The sequence below is a fragment of the Chrysoperla carnea genome, chromosome 2, assembly GCF_905475395.1.
Source record: "Chrysoperla carnea chromosome 2, inChrCarn1.1, whole genome shotgun sequence".
Classification (NCBI taxonomy): Eukaryota; Metazoa; Arthropoda; class Insecta; order Neuroptera; family Chrysopidae; genus Chrysoperla; species Chrysoperla carnea.
In genome coordinates this window covers 88,506,405-88,526,406 of record NC_058338.1, presented here as the reverse complement: position 1 = coordinate 88,526,406, position 20,002 = coordinate 88,506,405, and the positions used below count along the sequence as shown (strand labels likewise).

Here is a 20,002-nt window from a genome sequence, read left to right as displayed (position 1 = left end):
AATATAATAATAATATATGAATATTCCCTATTAGTCCATTTCCGTTTGTCAATCTCTCTGTCTGTCTGTCAGCACGATAACTGGAAAACGAAAAGAGATATCGATTTGAATATTTTATAGTGCAATCAGAATATAAAAAGTGAGATTGAGGTCGTAAATGAGCAACAAAGGTCAATTGAGATGATAATCCGTGTGAGATAGAGCCAAAATTGAAATGTAAAAAACCGTTTCTTGTAAAAAATAAACATATTTTGTTTGAAACATTTTTTCGTAAGCTTTTTTCTTTAAAAGTCGAATAATTTCGAAAGAAATTGAATCTAAAATTCCGTCGATTTTCTAAAAGTAAGACATCCTAGAAAAACTGTATAGCTATAAAAGATAAAAACTGAATAATGAAAAATGATACATACATAAAGTTATTGGCCAAGTTAGATTAAAAGCCCGCAACATTTTAACTAACGCTGAAAATCGGTCCAGGCATATTATATGTCTACTTTTTATAGTTTATAAGAAATTCCATAAATTTAATTTTTCCTCGAACAAAAAAATCAAAGATTTTGATAAACAGTCTTTTGTGTGGAAGAAAGAAAGAAAAAAACCACGAAAGGTATCTTTGGACACCAGGAAGGAACACGATATTGTTTGCGTATCTGAACATTGGTAATTCTGAAAGTTTAAAGTATTAATTTTTGAAGTCAAATACTTGTTTCATTGTTTATAGAATTAAATATTATAGCTACTGTAACTCTAAGAATTAATTGTAATATTAGTTTAAAAAAGACTTCTGATTTAGTAGTCAACCCACTATGTGCGTACATAACCTACAATTTGTTTGATCAGAATATTTAATATGATAAACATAAAATTCCCTTATACCTACTTTGAATTATCTCTATTATGTTTAACTTCTGATAAAACTCATTTCTGATATGCATATTTTCAAAATTCATGGAAATCTGAATCGATTTTACTCGTTTCAGTTTTTTTGAGTAACCTACATGTCGGATCTTGGTGCCTGTAGCACTTTTTTTGGTTTTACCTCCCAACCAGCAAACAAATCATTACGTGCGATAAGGAACATAGTTCCAAAACTTATGTCAGAAGGCCAACATTCCCAAGTAAAATTTTCATCCTTCATATTTTCGATGTGACAGACTCCTAAGCTTTGATGTCTGTAGTTATATGGAGGTATAAATAAACCATTCAGGGATATGTTATAGACAAGCAAATTTTCACAGGACAAAAATCTATTATTATTGAGTTTTCATAACTGATATATAACATTATGTGATATTTCCAATTAATGTCAAAATATTTTACAATATAAGGGTATGTGAGTATTTTATTTTTTATTTCTACATAAATGTGTGATCCATAATCACTTTATGGATAAACATCCATTGTGTTCAGTTTTGATTTAATCGTATTAAAATATCACCCAAAAAAATTATACCTAAAATATTATCATCGCAGTAATCGTTTGGAAAAAAAAAATTGACAAAATATTGACATAGGTTGTGACAATGATGATTGGAAGTGAAATATTTTTAACCTAATTTGATTTTTTATAGAATATGATTTTAATGCTTCATATTCTCATCTCTGAATGAGAAAAAATATTCGAGGTTTCTTTGTATATAACGTATGTTTTAAGTCCTCATTTTAATCCTTCTTGCCATAAACTACCTTAATACCAATCATTTTCCATTACCGGTAGATATAAGAAAGTTCTTAAATCATAAATACAGCACTTTTAGATTACATACTTGGTCTATTAAAATTGGATTTCGATAACTATAATAATATTATGATATTTAATACAGTCAAATTTATTTCGGATAGCATCTTCTTTAAAATTCACTAAATTTGAGTTTTATTTAGTTTTTCGTTTGCGCCTGCTTTTACACTAGATTACGAGACCAAGGCCCAGCATTCTAGAAAACTTTTAAAGTAACACTGAAAAAAAAATTCTTAATAACAACCTCATCGCGAGATCGAATATGGCGAATGGGGCCAAAAATGTCATACAACTACCGTACGGGGAGTTGTTTGTATGAAAGTAATATACTGTCTAACAAATTTCAAATATTATTGTTTTCAAATGCAACATTGATTTAAATAATCTTTTTTTGATTGGTTCTATCACTTATAAATGTTATAACAAAATACTGATGTGATTGCCACATATGGATTGCTATTGATTTTAGTGTCTTAACTCCACTGCTTTACCGACTGCGCTACTGATGGTCCTATATATTTACACAAATATACTGTATATTATAAAAATGATCAATAAGTTTACTTCAAACTCACTGTAAGTTAGTAACAACAATCTTTATGTAGTATATTTAAAGAAAATGCAAAGAAATTTTCTTATAATTCATCGATTCGCTTTATTTACACGATTATATATTCCAACTAAGTACAATTTTATTTTCCATCAATAAAATGCATGACTTTAAAGAAAAATCATTACTTTCATGGAAGTTATGATTTTGTTTATTTAACTTCAGTGATTTTATATCAACGAATTCATATTTTAAATTCAATCCCATTCTATTGTAAATACAAATATTTAGCTGTACTTGTTCCAATCATTATGCAATTGTTTGAAAGTACTTTTACTTTATTTCAACATGAAACGGCCAATTTCGGGATGAGGTTGTCATTATTTTTTTTTTTTTTTTCAATATACATTAAATTCGACCAGAGATTTGAAAAGTATTGAGAGCTACATATATCCTTTAGCTTACAATATTTCACAAAGCTTAATTATAAGTTACATTTTCAAATTCTAGATAGTCGAGTTCCCACAACTTTTTTCATTTTTCTTAAACTTTCTGTATGTAAAACAATAATTCACAACAATTATCATAGTAAAACAGTTATAATAATAATAATAATTTGTATGTCTATAAAATTATTTTAAATTTATACCAATTGAACAACAATAATAATATTAAATAAATAATTTAAAATATTATAAATATTACACATGCATGCAATCTGACAATTATTTTACATTATTTATGTAAATAATCTTTTTTTTCATAAATTTATATATCATTTAAAAAATTATTATTTATTAAATATAAATAGATCTGTATTATATTTAAAACAATACAATATATTATTATTTTAATATACCTCCAACAAAGAGAGATTTCAAATAAATAATATAATATTTTACTTCCATAATTATAGAAATGATGTGAGGAGAAAAATCCGTCAAAATTACTTGGAAAATCATTTTTATTCGACATAAACGAATTCATATTGGAGAAAAATGTACTTTTATGTGAAATTTATGACGATACTTATGGAAACAGTTTAATTCAAGCTAAACAAACCCATAGTGGAAAAAAAAGCCCATGTGAATGTTGCTATAAAACATTTACTATATTGATTACAAAAAATTGTTGGCGCTCAGCGCAGGATATGGCCGGAAAATGAAGATGAGTGGGGGGTTAATAAATGGGGAGTACTTTATAATTTATGATAGGGCGGGCCAAGATTTTTATTGCTCTTAATTGACCTGGCCTTAAAATGCTATAAAACATTTACTATAGTGATTACAAAAATTGTTGGCGCTTAGCGCAGGATATGGCCGGAAAATGAAGATGAGTGGGGCGTTAATAAATTGGTTTTATAACAAATAATAATACATAAAATCTAAATATGGATAAAGTTTTCCTGATGAATGCAGAAAGATGCTGTATTCTAGATTCTGGTTTAATTCCTAGGTTTTGAAGTTCTTCGATTAGTACATTATCAGGCAGAGTGGGGAAGGCCCAGATAAGAATCGGTGTGTTGGAGTGAGGTTTGTTCTTATGGGTATATCATAAGTATGAAATTTTATTGTTTTATATTTTTGGGTGAGATCATCTGCGGTTTTTTTTGAATCTAGGTAAATACATATTCTATTGTTTGAAATTCTGGAGGCGAATAACATTTTTGTCGGTTGAAGTACATTTCCAAGAGCAATAACATATTCTTTTAAAGGAATTCCTTGGACTGGAGATAGAATGATGGCCTGGTATTTTTTTGGGGCTTGCGTTTATATTTTTAATTTATCAGCAAATGTTGCATTTTGTATTTTGCTGATAGGTGTTGGGAAAAGACTGGTAATATCGTGGTGCGTTTTGGAGTTGGACCGTTGTGAGGTCATTTTATTGGATGTTCGAATTTTTGCACACTATTTTTCACAGATTTTCAAGTTTATTTACAAGAGACACACATCAAATCATATAATCTGATAGATAGTTATAAGTTCAATTTAATGTTTATTCATAAATACTTCCGTTACTAAGTAACAGCAACGATTAATTTCTTACTTCGGAAATAAATTTTGTTTAATGTCTATTTTTAATAATTAAAAATTAATAAGTTAAATTACATCAACGTCGTGTATAATCGTGTATTTCCACAGCTAAAGGGTTGATGATAAGCATATCGAAACTCACTTTCACTATTTAAATCATCAAAAATACTTGAAATTACATATTTTTCACTACACAGTTAAATGTCTAAATTACTTGTTGTATGGTCACCATCGTTCTAAGTTTATTTTTATATTTTACCCCTACCACCTTAAATCAATTTTACTTTATGTAAGACGACTGATTACGTTCTTAAAATATTATTTTATGTTTCTAAAACTGTTTTTTATGAGTAAAATATAACTTTACAAGAATTTGTAACATGTATAAACAAACATCCGTATTAAATGTGGCGTTAAATTGGAAATATATCAATGTTTCAAATAAGGATACCATATTCTAACGGTAGTTACATGATTACCTATAAAAATAGTCTGGAAAATCCACTGTAATACTTCAGTAGCAGTTATGCACATAATATTCACATTCTAAATTGAGTTGATGGCTTCGAAATTTATCGTTCCATTTTCAGTAATGGCGTATTTTTTACTTACTCAAGTGTCAAAAGATGACAGCATCAACAGTGAAAACAGTTCAAAGAACAGGCTATTCAAAATAAAACCTCTTATTGGAAAAACCCGTTATAACAATAATTAAATAAGAGATATGACATGTTTTCGCGGGAGTAAATTTTATATGACAAACATTATAAACCACCAAACTAGCAAACACTGTAGACTGCCTAATAATGTAACATATTACATTAATTTGATTATATCAGCTGCGCTAAATGGGTTTTGTACATTTTAATTTATCTACTAATAACTATTGAATTTATAATAATATTAAAAAAAAATTCATGTTTTGTATTTTAAAAAACATTTGTATTCATTTTTAACAATTGCATTTTTTTTTGTTTTGTTCTAATGCACTCATCGAAAACAGAACAAAAAAATTAGATTTAATAAATTATTACTTTTTTGTGAATTCAGGGACGAATTAAATCTCCAGCGGAAAAATTATTTTTAATGAACTATTAATGTTAATATAATGGATTTTTTTATAACAAATCTCATGTGCACGTAGATGAAATATTCCCATAATGCATGTGTACAATTGTTTTCATACTATATTTCAGGAGTAGATACTAATCACTTCTTGTGGCTAAGGCTGATATGTACATAAATATTTTAAACATTCATTAATTGGCATTAGTGGAAAATTGTGAAATTTTTCTTTCACCATGTAAATAGGAGGGTATCTTTACCTGCCCTGGGACTATCGAAACTTTGCTTATTCCATTATTACTGAGTGGGAAAAATGAAAATTGGGAAAAATAACATTATTTGCGAAAAAGGGTACTCAGGACAGGACAAACTTAGAGTATAGAGCCCATTGTGATACCATATGTGTGTTTTACCACCTTTCCGCTGATAATTTCATTTATCAGATCCTCAATTTCAGAGGCTGGGTGCACCTCCTTCATGCATATACTATGCACTACACCAGCCTATCACAACTATTAATTAAATTAACTTTGTTGCGACGGCGGGAATCGAACCCGCTATCCTAAGCATACCGCGGAGGGAATTGCTTACGCCTTCACCAACTGAGCTAATAGGGCGACTACCTAAAAAATAAATACCTAAAATATAGCCAAATTTCAAATCGATAGAGTAAGTGTACAATCGGAATGCTTGCAATTCAATTGTAACTTAAGCCACTCTTATCTGAGAAGCCGCTTTTCTTAGTAAATTATTTTTCCACCAATGAATATTTAAGAGGATTATGATAAAATTATAAATTTTCACGTCAATTAATAATTTGTGCATAACAGCCTTAATAATATTTACTACGTAATCCCACGCAGTAAAAATTAAAACTTGCCCCAGCGAACAGCGGCTTTTATAAAAACGATTCTCCGTAGCCAGGCATTCTTTAACATGAGGCTTGGAAAATTTTAATTATTCTATTATTATTATGTGAAGCTCCCAATCATTAATTTTCGAGCTCGATTGAAAAAGAAAACCACGTTTTAAAGAACTATTTTAACGTTAAACGTTGCCCGTGAGAAGCCATACACAAAGTATCTATTGGGCGTGCTTAGATGAAGGCTTTATACTATATTCTCGTAAAATTCTTGGTGTAAAAATAGTTGAAATATGTTTCGAAATATATAATTTAAGTAGTCGATTGACGTGCATTTTACGTTCTGCGACATTTGGTGGCATAATTGGATATAAAAAAATATATGTAAATTTTGAGAATTCGTGGTTTTCCAATTATTAGCTGATTCCTGAATGTTTTTGTTTTTCGATCACAAAAAATTTTCATTTTTCAAGGACCATTTCTTTGACTATTTTATAAAAGTATCTTTTTCTTTGACTATTTGATTGTTTGATTGTCAAATATGCAATGATAGACTGAAACGTCGGCTTCTTTTATATTCCAAAACTAAATTATTTTTTGTAGTGGAAAATTCAGGCGAGCAATCAAAGAAAATTCATTAAACTGTCTGATTTTAGAATATAAAACAATGCATTTTCTCTAAAGCATAAAAATACACTTGAATGATAAAGTACAATTTATACTTCATATAAAATATAAATTAAATTATATAATCAAGTTTTCTCCCAACTGTACGTCACAAGTGTCAAGGATTAAAACTTTTGCTATTTACATAGTACAGAAAAAAATCCTTTGTGGTTTGGGTGCCTCACGTGACTCTTATATACAGAAATAGTCCGGTATTCAAAGAAAGACTATCTAACTCACTAAAACTATGGATATACTATAAATTCCCTTGAAGAACACAAAGCTTTTTGGGTTTTCAGGTCAAATTTAAAAATATTCACACTCTCATTACAATTCTTCAGGACTCTCCTGGAAGCGTTGCTGTAGTTTGTACTTCATGACGTCATAAAAATCTTTAAGAACTTAGTTTCCTGCAGCAAATATAAAATTTATCCAAATTTTTAATAACCCAAGTATGTAATTCCACTAACCTTGGGTGTTATTTTAGAGTTTTCTCGATTTTTTGAATTTTTGAATTTTAAACCCCGTCTTACAAAGACGAGGGATGTAATAAGTTTAAAGTGTCTGTTTATTTTTGTATCTGTTTGCGTGTCTGCGAAATTTGTTCGAGAGCCAGTCTAGTCTATATATATTTACCAATTTTTGAGCGCTACAGGTAAGACAAAAATTGATATTGATAAGGAAATCAAGGGATTTCATTCGATTATATTATTTTGAAAAAATATTAAAAAAAATTACTTGTCTTGTTCAGTTTTGATAATTTATTGGTGGATTGTTAAACATAATTTTGTAATTACTTCTATGTCATAGTCTCTATACAGAGGTAAACTTTATGTTAAATCAAACACTTCAATCTATATATTTTTTCTGTTGCCTATCGTAACAAAAACACACAATATTAACACTCCTATAATTGATAATAATAATAATAATCTATTAGTCAGTAATAATGATTATTTCTAGTGAGTTTTTTCACTATCCCAGTGTTTTTACTCCGTTAGGTTGGTAGTATTAAGTGAAATATTAAAGACGATATTACAGTAGAAAGAATTAATGCTACTGTGAATGACAAGGGATTAACTGTCCAATAACAAACTCAGGCACATACAAACCATACAAACTAACTGACATATATAAGCAATTTAGTGTCAGTTATAAAAAAAGTTGTTTTTTCTCCTCTTTGGGAGATTTTATTATTGGGTAGTTCAAACTTTTCCGTTTTATTTTTATAGAGGATGAACTTTTTTAAAGGATATGTATGAATTGACGTCACAGGTATATAAAGGGTGATGCAATTTCAGGTTCCTATGTTTGGAAATCTGTAAATTAGAATGCTTTGAATACTTTGGCATGTTTCAAACGTCATATGTCAGTTTTAAACATTCCATTAACGATAAAAATTGTTTTCGAACAACGGTCAACGATCAAATTGTCCACTTATTCAACACAAATAACAGTTCCATGAGAACTGTGTTACTTACGGGAATATTATGGCCAATTTAATCGTCCTTGTGAGCGAACAATTCCAATCATTGTGTAAAAATTTGAGGGAACTGTAAGCATTGGAGATAGAGTAAGGCATTTGATAGGATAATTCGACATTGGATTTCCTTTTTTGCGGTTGTCTTAAGGACCGTTTCTATATCAACAAACCTGCAGTTGGAGCACCAAAAAAGTAACATCCTCCAAATTATTAATTTTGTCGAGCGTTAATTTGTGGAATTCCATTATCAATAAATAAAACCAATTTTTTTTTTTTTTTTTTTTTTGCTTAGTCCACTAAATTAATTAAAGCCGAAACTTAGCAAAAAGACTTAGAATATTGCTTTGAACGAATAAACTGCTGCAGTGGATCCAGAGTCGGTCATTTGGCTGATATACTTTATTCTATTGGAGTATACTTAATATTCAATTAATAAAAATCTGGGACTCCATTTGGGACCTTTAATTTTATTTCAGAAATTCATTTCTTCATTAACAAAATGGTGAATTTACTGTAAATAAAACTTTAAAAGAAAAAAAATGCTTAAATTATGCCCTAAAAGAAATTGGCGAAATTAAGTAAAAAGTCCCGATTTTTTTAAAAATTTGTTACTAATTTATATGGTTGTGTTACTATAACCCAGAATAACCAGCTAAGACCTCTTCTATTACAATTTCTAATCAAAAATATCTTGCTTCAATCGATGCGGCAGTTCAATATTTACGATGATACAAACAGGTAGTTTAACGTACAAAAATTTTCTTTTGTGTGAAGTGGGCTCGATAAGTGATTTTTAGGCACACTCTATAACCATAAAAAAAAAAATAAAATTATTAGATGCCTTTAACATCCTTTAGGTATTCAAACAGATAAATAAAAATATTATTTTAAAAAAAATTTGAAAAGTTTAGTAATTTAAATTATGACAAATTATTTTTGTTAGTTATATTATTATTTTCAAATTTTTGATGGACATATGTCTTAATTTTGTGTAAAACATTTTTCATTATAATTTTCTTTATACAAAAGGTATTTATTTTAAAATTAAAAAGTTTTACATTTGTTCTGTTGTAAAATAAATTGAATAAAAAATTCAATTTCATATACTTTGAATTTAAAAATATTATACCTGTTTATGTTTTTGAAAAGTTAAATTAGAAAGAATGTTTTGCTTGTAATATTTTTTTTAGTTCACTTTGTATACACTGTGAAAAAAAAAAGAATTTAAAAAAACACGATTACTTGGCTGTCGATGTTCTTATAACAAGTAAATATTTCTTAAGTCAACAATCTCAAAACTTAATTATTGAAACTAAGAATACAGTTTCATCTTGCACCAAGAAAATATTTACTAACTGCGATGTTAAGAAAACATTTTCGTCCAACTAGTAGATATTATTCAAAAAGTTTTCCCAGGTTTTTTATAAAAAAATAACCTATATTATTTCTCTAGCTTTTTTTTATCCAGTTCACGCTTGTCCTGCGTAATCCTTTATCAATTATCCATGATTAACTCACTTATGTGTCATTTCTCTATCCTGTTTTTAACCTCGGATACCACTCTGCATTATTCCTCACGGGTCGAGCTAGTAAGCTCTAATATTATATTGCGACGGAATCTATCAATTTACCTATAAATTTTCGTTTTATATCAGAATATTCTACAACTTCTTGCTTAATTAATGCTATTAGGTAAAATATCTTTGAAATCCGAGGCAATCCGAGTTTAATATGTCTGTATAACTGAGTATCTTTCTGAGTAGCTGCATCGTAACTTCTAAAGGGATGAGCCGGTTATGATTTTGTGTTGTTTTGTTTGAAAGATAATTTGATCGAGAGAGTGCTTATAGCTGTGTTGTAAATACGAGTTTACTGTTCCGTATCCGAAACCACTAGAAAATAGATCATAATCTTCAAGCGGCTGAGTAAATTTTCGAGAAACGTAATTTAGAACATTCTTGATCAAATTGCCTACAGTAAACAAATCAAAATTAAAATAATATATGGCATCGATCAGATCTGATTTTATGTCGGTTGTTTCTTTTTTAATTATTTTATTTCAATTTTAATTAAATATTTTTAATTGGTTATCAAAACTATATACAGCTTTGAAACAGTACTTTCTAAAATTGAAACTAACTTCATAAAACCACGATCTGTGACCCGCAATTTCGTGTTAAATTCGTTTCTTATCACCAAGTTTACCACGAAATTTTGATAGATTTGTAAAATTTCACTTACTCCATTCAATAAATCATTGAGATCAAATGAAATAGTTACTGGCGAGAGTATTTAGTCCATGCTGTTGCATCCTTACTACTCCTTAAACTATCGAACATATACGAATACGAAGACAGAGATAATTTTCTTTATACAGAATATCTCTGAATAATTTTCAACCATAATCAACCCACCCATTCTCTATTTTGAAAAAACTGTAGCACTTTAGGATACGTTGAAAATACAAATTAATTGTCTGAATAAAATAGCCGAAAACAATGTGAGCAAAGATTTTGTCGAAACAAAAGCTTTTAGAAATAAAAATAAATGGATAATATAATATGCACATATATTTATTTATATTTGTTTTGTTTTCTGTTACAGTGTCGATGGTCGTGAACGTAATTTTAGTATGGCTGAACGATGGTCCGATGAAAATGTATTTAATAATCGTGCATATTTTATGCCGGACAAAAAACCAGCCGAGTTGGGTGTCGACCATATCCGTGATAGTGACGCCGGCATCTATCGTTGTCGTGTTGATTTTCGTATTGCACAAACACGCAACAGTAAAGTCAATCTAACTGTAATTGGTAAGTTTAATGTTTTTTTTTTATAAAAAAAAAATTATAATAACAAAAAAATATTTACATATTTTGTTATCAATATTAATAATCTAAGTGACTTTTTACATGACGATACTTATGTTAAATAATACCACAAGCTTTTTATATGAAAAACCATGATTTAAAAATTACTAATTGTGGATGAAAGCTTCCGCACAACACTTCCGTGATTAAATCGACTAGCTGTTATTACATATATTCACTCTGAAATAGGTGTATGCAATGATGAATGTTTCGAATGAATGTTGTTCGTTTACAACAATTCGAATTATTACACAGTACTCATTCCAAATTGAAATTATAACATGATTGTATTAGTTCCCAGTTTACCCACTCCATTTTGACTAAGATCCTTTTAAGTATTTAAACATGTTTTTTTTCATCTGTATGAAACAGTCATAATACTTAGCTGTTCGAGATTTCAGTACGCCTTCGTTGTTTCGCCTAAGTTTTACGCCATGAAATATCGTAACAAATGCAAGGCGACTAGTGCAATGTTGATATACCTACGCTAGTAAAGTATTTTTGACGGATGACTTTTGCGCCATCTCGTGTTTATTTTTTGTAAAAAGTGGTTTAGCAGAAATAGTAAGAGAACTGGTGGACATCTTTCGGTAGGTGTTTGAGGCATTTTGATAATTTGTCAGATACTTATCCCATAATATCCTTACAAAAATGCGGATCTGGCTCGAGGGTAGCGGTATCTTTACAACCCCTATATTATCAAACAAATAAAACCGGCAACTTTGTTAAATAATCTTAAATATTGAAAAAGGATGAAAATAAACAAGTCATAAACACTTGCGAGGGATTTTAACCCTGCAAGATACTTGCAAAAGTACTTTGCCAATAAATACAAAATATATTTAAGACAAGTTAAAATTTTTATAGGGTATTCTTTACTGTCCCCTAAAAATAAATATTCTAAAAGAGGCAGGTCATTTTGGTGGTATTTTCTACTTTCTAGGTGATAAGAAAATTGCAAGAAAAGTAGTTTTGCAAGTGTCTTGCAGGGTTATAATCCCTCGCAAATGGCATGACTTGTTTATTTTATCCATTTTTCATTATTTAACTTTACGTAAAAAAAAAAAATTCAAGTTGCCTCAAACATTTTTTTTTTTTTAATTTTTATAAGTTGGATAATGTAGAGGTTCCAAAGATACCGCTTTCCTCCAGCCAGGTCTGCAGTTTTGTGTTAGGATATTATAGGAGAGATATATTCTGAGGTTTGACGAATTTTCATAATGCCTCTAACAACTACCCAAAAATGTCTAACAGATCTCTGCCTAAAACGTCATGGTCATATGTTATCAGGGGAATTAAATAATGATTTAATATTTAAAAAGATCGACTCGAAAGTGTTGTGTTGTTAATTGTGAAAACACATCCAGTAATAATCCAGAATTGCAATTTTTTTTTCCTGGAAAAATTAGAGAGAAGCCAACACCACAAAATAAAACACGAGATAGGTGTTCTACTTTACTAGCGTAAGGTATAGATACAGATACTCAAAAAGTTTCTGATCATACTTTATATAATATTGTCGTAAGATCCATAACTTAGATCTTATTTATAATACTGTTTCGTACAGGTATCGATAATTACAATTACAATGATTAACATACTAGCTAAACACTGCCACGTTTCGACGTGTCTTTTTCTCATATTAACTATTAGAGAAGTTAATACAAATTGTCCGGAAACACATTTTCCATTTATATTAGACTTTCATACCTTTTATCAGTTATTTTTGAATATTCGTTTCCGTGAAAATTTCGGGATGCAAAGTACCTATGTATAAATACTCTTGGGTATAAATAAAACGACCGGTCAAACTTTCGAATCAAACCATCTACTACTTTTTGAATTTGCGGCCACAAACGTACGGAAGCTAAATTTTGTTATATAAGATATACAGTATTTATAAAAAAACTATTATAAATCATAAAAAGGCACCAGCACAGATTGCCCTTTGAATTATGTTCAAAGTTTTATATTTTATATCTAAATTGTTGTGTATTGAAGGAAATCATGAATATTTCTTGATCTATTATTTCATGTCTGCTTTGTTAGTTTTACTTGTTGTAATGGAAGTCACATTAAAAAATGTAAGCCCATTTTTTCGTAGCTACAACCATGATTTAAAAAAATTAAAATTGTAATATTTATTTTAATTGTATTTTTAATTATAATCTAGAGAGCCTTTTTTATTTTTTTAAATATAATTTTTAAATTCATGATTTCTATTCATACAGTGACGTTTTTATTTACAGTTTTTATTAGTAAATTTTGTGAATGTGTTATATCAATAAACATGCATGCACGAATAAAAAATATTGGGTGTATAGTAATGAACGCATTCAAAAATTTACTTTAATGGACCCTTTCTGAAATAAAATTTTAAAAAGACAAATTATTGTATTTTTGGCTGATATAAACTGTACCATCAAAAAACAGGCATTCATTATTAATATACTTGAAGTCTAAAACTTCAAGTATAATAATTTTATCATCATTAGGATAGAATTTGCGGCCCGATAAACTTTTTTCTTTATTAAAACTTGAGACAATATTTGGAAAACTGTATAAATTGTCAAATGATCGTGTTGCATCGGAAATAATCCATAATATTGATTTCTAATCTAAAATTCGGTTTTTCAATAATAAACTTAAGAAATTGTAATGAATCCAAAAAAAGTGTTCTCGGAACTTTTCTATTTGCAAGAATAATTAGAACTCAAAATTTAAAAAAATTACGTTTATTTTAACAATAAAACAAATATTATCTAAAAAATTGTCTGAAGCCGATTCGAGAAATCGCCTTCTTAATATTATATTAGACGTAAGCTAGGAAAGCATTCGTGTAATTATCAATGAATACGATTTTTAACCGACTTTAAACAAAAAAGGAGGAGGTTATCAATTCTGCTGTATTTTTTTAAAATGTGTGTAACCTCAGAAACTTTCGACTGGGTGAACCGATTTTGATGATTCTGATCTATTTGAAAGCTGGCTATGAGAAAAGCGTAAAAATCTTAAATTTGCATTAAGTATGCACGACAAGAGGATGAATAATTCAATATCACGCCAACTAATTTCGATGATTCTTTTTTGAGTGCCAAATTAGTTAGTGTACTTCAGATTCACAAAAACTCACAAAAATGGACGAAATCGAAATCGTATAGTTTGATAAAAATGGTTATACAGAGTACTTTTTACCCCAAAAATACAGAAAACTTCCATGATATATTTCCATGATATCACCTGAAATTCTATTAAGATCCAATATTTAGAACAGTTGTTGATTGATAAAAGTATTTATCGTAAATTTGTGTTATATATTTGAATTCTTTTTGAGATCGATTAAAAAAGTAATCCTTAGCCTTCCATTATCTTTGCTAGCTAATAAACTAATAAACTAGCTTCATGTAACACCCTATATATTTATAGTAGTTTTTCATTAGTGACCTAATAACCATTTTGTATGTCATAAAAAATAATGATCACTCAGAGAGTTTTATTCGTACACATAATTAACATTTACATATAATAGAAATTATCTAAAAAATTAATAATTAGTAAAATTTTATGAATAGAAGCCATAATTAACAGCAAATATAAATTATTAATTATCATAATTAGTCACATTTATGAATGTTTTTAATTGGAAAATCTATATAACAGCTTCAAATCCTGATTATTTTAGCAAATATGAATTATTAATTATTATTACTAGTCACGTCAATAATTGTTTTAAATTGGAAGCCCTCTATAACAGCTTCGATTCCTGATGATTTTTTTATGTTTCTTTTTTATATTATTAAATGTGGTGAAATAAAAAAAAAAAACTTTTAACAAAAAGAAAATTTACTTCAAAAGAAAAGCTTTTCCAAAAGAAATTATTATGCACTAAGAAGTAGGAGAATAACGAGAATATAACGTAGCTAAAATTGTTGTTATTTTTGGAGTCGGTGTCAGCCAAGGAAACAACTCTGACAGAACAGTTTGCTACATTAGCTTGCTTGCACGGACTCCAAAAATAACAATAATTTTAACTTTATTATATTATCCTTATTTTTTTACTTTTTAGTGCATATTAATTTGTTTTGGAAAAGTTTTTCTTTTGAAGTCGGTTTTCTTTTTGTTAAAAGTTTTTTTTATATTGTGATTTTTAGTGAATCTGAAGTACACTAACTAATTTGTCACTACAAAAAGAATCTTCAAAATCGGTAGGCGTGATATTCAGTTATTTGTCCTCTATAGTCGTGCATACTTACTGCAAATTTACGACTTTTATGGTTTTCTCATGGATGGCGTTGTCAAAACTGGACCAAAATGAAATGGGACCACATGGGAAGCACCAGCTTTCAAATAGATAAAGAATCATCAAAATTGGTTCACCCAGTCAAAAGGTCTGACATAACACACATTAAAAAACATTTAAAAAAAAAATACAGTAGAATTGATAACCTCCTCCTTTTTTGTTTGAAGTCGGTTAATATTAGGGGTGAAATATGAGGTGGAAGAATATATGAAAATAACTACAAACCGTCATTTTTGAGTTCACTACTTTCACCTATAGAGTGCTACATTATTATCATCAAGTAATCTAGAATATATTTTCTTTTCAAAAAATTTTGGGTTTCACGCCAAAATCCATGGTGAAACCGTCATTTTTGAGTTCACTAGCGATTTTAAAAATTATTTAGCCTATAGATTGCTTAAATGTCAGCAGCTAACACGGGCTGTCTTTTATTTTCAAAAAAATTGGGGTTCTGCACCAAAAGTTAAAAATCATTAAATAGTGAAGAAAGAGATAGTTAAGTGAAGGTAAGAGAAATGAATGCTTTAACGTGAATAATGTAGTTAGTTATAGCTAGTCAGTTAGTTTTTTTGCTGGGATCTAGTCTAGTTTTTAATAGTTTTGAAACCAAAATTATAATTGTTTGAGGCATAAGTTCATGATCACCTAATAAATATATGGGTCATACACTGGTTCTTGGAATGCAAATTTAATAAAGCTTCTAATTAATTAAACCCATTTCAACATAACATGAATGAAGGATTATTTCCAGGAAATTTCTATAATTGAACATACAATATCGATATAACTGTGTATATTAGAGGTTACTAGAATAAGGTTACTACGAAAACATGAGTGAATTTGACTGTCATTAATGTTTATCTCATTTTAAATACTTTAAAGGTTTTCTTTAACACATACGATTTTAATCTCATCTAATTAATATTTTTAAATAAATTATGTTGAATAATTTTTAAAATTATCCATTTAATGATATGATTTTCAATGGAATACCCGATGAAATATCAACAGAGATCCTTTCTCTATACAAACTCTCTAACGTATCATTAAAATAAAAAAAAAATAGATTTAATATTTTTTATTAAAGAGAAGTGAAAAACACACACACACACACACACACACACACACACACACATATCAGTAGTCAAACACTGGTCTCTTGGTTTCATGCCAAGCGCTCTGGGCACAATGTGTAACTTTTTTCACTCAACAAATTTTTTGTTTTTTTTATTGTTTGTCAAAGTTAACGTATTTATTAACTATTTATGCTTTGTTTATTAAATTTTGTATAGAAATATATACGTCAATAAATAATTTTAGATTTTTTGTCCCAGTTTCCTAGATCAGTTTTTTGTATTTCATATATACGTATTTCGACTATCAAGTAGTCATCATCAGTATGAATTAGCTGATCGTAATTACTCTTATGTTACTCGTTGCTGCACCAAATGCAGTCCTCCATCAAATTAGCAACGAGTAACATAAGAGTTACTACGATTAGCTAATTCATAATGATGATGACTACTTGGTAGTCGAAATACGTATTTATAAAATAAAAAAATGTAAGAAATTGGGGCAAAAAATCGAAATTTATTTCGAAATATCCTAGAGTTCTCATTCATTATCTTTGATAATATTTATATACGTCTATAGTCTTGGCGTAAACTACAGAGGCAAATAGCTTGCCGAGTCAATCTTAATTAAAGAAAATTGCAAAAAATTCTGATCAAGGCAGGGATTGAGTTCAATGAAATTTAAGACGGAGTTATAAATAACGTACTTCAGAGGTAAAGAAAATTAATTTTAATAGAAAAGGTTCGTTAACTTAAACACAGAAATTGCATGTAGGCGAAGTTCTCCAATTAATTAACGGTCAATAGACAGAGTTAATAGATTAGTGTCAGAAAATTTCATGCTGTTACCAATTATATATTTGTATTCAAAAAAATACTGCAGTTATATCCGCTAGCCAGTAAATATCTAAGTAGCTTACTTTGTTGATGTTTTGAGAGGCTAAAACGCAACAAAAAAGTTGTTGTAATAAGAGGATCTTTTTTTAGGATGGTTGGAAAATTGCCAATCGTACTTAGATTCAAATTTATGAATATTCGTAAAAATATATTCCCATGAGAAGGTAATTGAAAACACAAACTTTCGCCAACACCCATAAGACCCATGAGTCAATTGCAGACCTCCTAAATACTGCAATCGGATACGGTTTATCGTCGACTGTCGCAAAAATAATTTAAGATTATAAAATCATTAAAATTTTCCGGCTGCCCTGAAATATATGCAGCCTTACTAATTATTTAATAAGGATACAAGTTACCATACAAGTCCGTATTGAAGATTGGGTTGGAATTAATAATTAGATTTGTATAAGCCTTTATTTAACTTGCAATGTTTGCATGCAAATTCGGATCAAATTTTGCAACTTAATTTTAAAATTATTATTCGCAACCTATTGATCAAAAATTTTGCATTTACGTATACCAAGATGATGGACTAGTTATTTTTTTTGCGCTGATATGAAGTGGGTACCAAATGAATGAAAGGATTTGAAAATGAGAATATAACTAAGAGAAGTTAATTGGATAACAATGCATTTTTATGATAAGCAAGACCTGATTTTGCCATCTCTTCCATCATATTTGATATCGATCTCTGTTTTTATACCATGTATACGAAATATACCAAGGTACACTAAGTTTTGAAACATTTTTTCTAAAACATAACTGTTTACTCGTGAGAGCGCAAATTGTATAGTATGTATTATATGGGAATATAAGTTATGTATGTGTGACATGTTTGTGTAATGTGACAGAGTTACCAACACTGTCTATACATGGTATTTCAAGAATAAACTCAGTCAATTGTTTGTTTTCAATTGTTAATTTTAAGTTAAGGACAAACTTTTTATTATGCTAAAAATAAGAAAATAATTACTTCTACGAGTCACTCATGCATCACTATAAGTAAAAGCAAGAGGCGCTCCCAATCATCCTATATATTTTTAAGTGAGCGACTTCCGTTGTTAGAAAAAGAAAAATTATTTTCTACTTTTAAGTACAATAAAGTCTTCTCCAAAGTACTTTTAATTAAAAAAGTTTGTGTATTGAATTTTTTTATCTGACAAAATAGAATTTGAATGGTGTTTATAGACTTAGAAGCTTGTTGAACATTGAGCATCAAGCATTCAACTAAATTATTCATAAAATAAATCTATCTCTTCTCATTAGAAAACATCAAGACTTACAACGTGTGTGCTAGAACTTAAAATGAGAAAATAAAAAAAAATGATGAATAATTAACCTTAATAATGTAACAATAGAGATTTAATTTTATATAATTTTAGTTGAAAATGTAAAAACATATATCATATAAAATAATAATACACTCCATCTTTTTTTTATTATTATATTATTAATTAACTTTTACTTTTGAAAATGAATGAAAAGTTTGCTGTTTTTTGTTTCATTACTTCATTTTTAAAATATGACAAATATACAGGATGTTTGTCAATATTCATAATAACGTTACACAGAAAAAATGTTCCTATTGCCTCCACCAAGCCCTATACTTTCAAGCACTTTTAACCAGCTCAAACTACGAATATATTTATAGTGTGGTGTTAACAATTAACACACACATACTGTACAACTAGAATCTCTAGACAATTCGAAAAAGAAACAATCAATATCGTTTTATAGTAAAATATATGCAATAGAACATACGTGACAGTTCTAGAATTTGCTAGACTGCACGGTTACAATTACATGTAAGATATATGCAATAGAACATACGTAACAATTTTAGAATTTGCTAGACAGTACGATAACAGTTGATTGTAACTATATAAATAGTGCAGAGATAACAACACAGATTACAATCGGACAAATTACAATAAGTTAGATTATAATACAGACTCTTCTAGTTAGATACAGAACGAGTCAAGTGAAGAACTCATCTACCATAATATCATTAAAATAAAAGTGTTGTGAATTGTATTATATTTGTATGTAGGAAAAAAAAAATTAAAAATGAAAACTCGTATAATTATTTGAGTATAGACAGTTTAATTTTTTATTACACAAATTTAATAACGTTAAGTCCACTACAATGGGAACAAATTTGGTTTATTTATGCAAAAAAATAAGTTTTTTTGTAATTTACGATATCATCAAACACCCAAGGGTTGATTTTCTTCTATTCGCATCGGGCATGAGTTTAATTTAATTCGTTTTCATGGTAACGAGTCATTATTAAAAGAGTTTTATGGATTAACATATAAGTCTATGGATTGTATATATGACTTACATTACAAACGTATTACTATTTTCTAACAAATTTAAATTTAAAAAAATTTACTTAATTTTGTCCTTTATTTCCAACAATTTCTAATGGAACAAGTTTAATTTATTGTTATTATACCCTG

The 20,002-nt window shown here is 28.6% G+C and overlaps 1 protein-coding gene across 1 annotated transcript in view; it reads left to right on the top strand.

Moving 5' to 3' along the window:
- LOC123293023 overlaps positions 1-20,002 on the top strand; it is a 75,856-nt gene that overhangs the window by 19,109 nt on the left and 36,745 nt on the right. Inside the window, exon 3 of the mRNA XM_044873738.1 lies at positions 11,002-11,210. Coding sequence (XP_044729673.1) covers positions 11,002-11,210 — 209 coding nt within the window. The remainder of the gene's footprint in view (positions 1-11,001; positions 11,211-20,002) is intronic.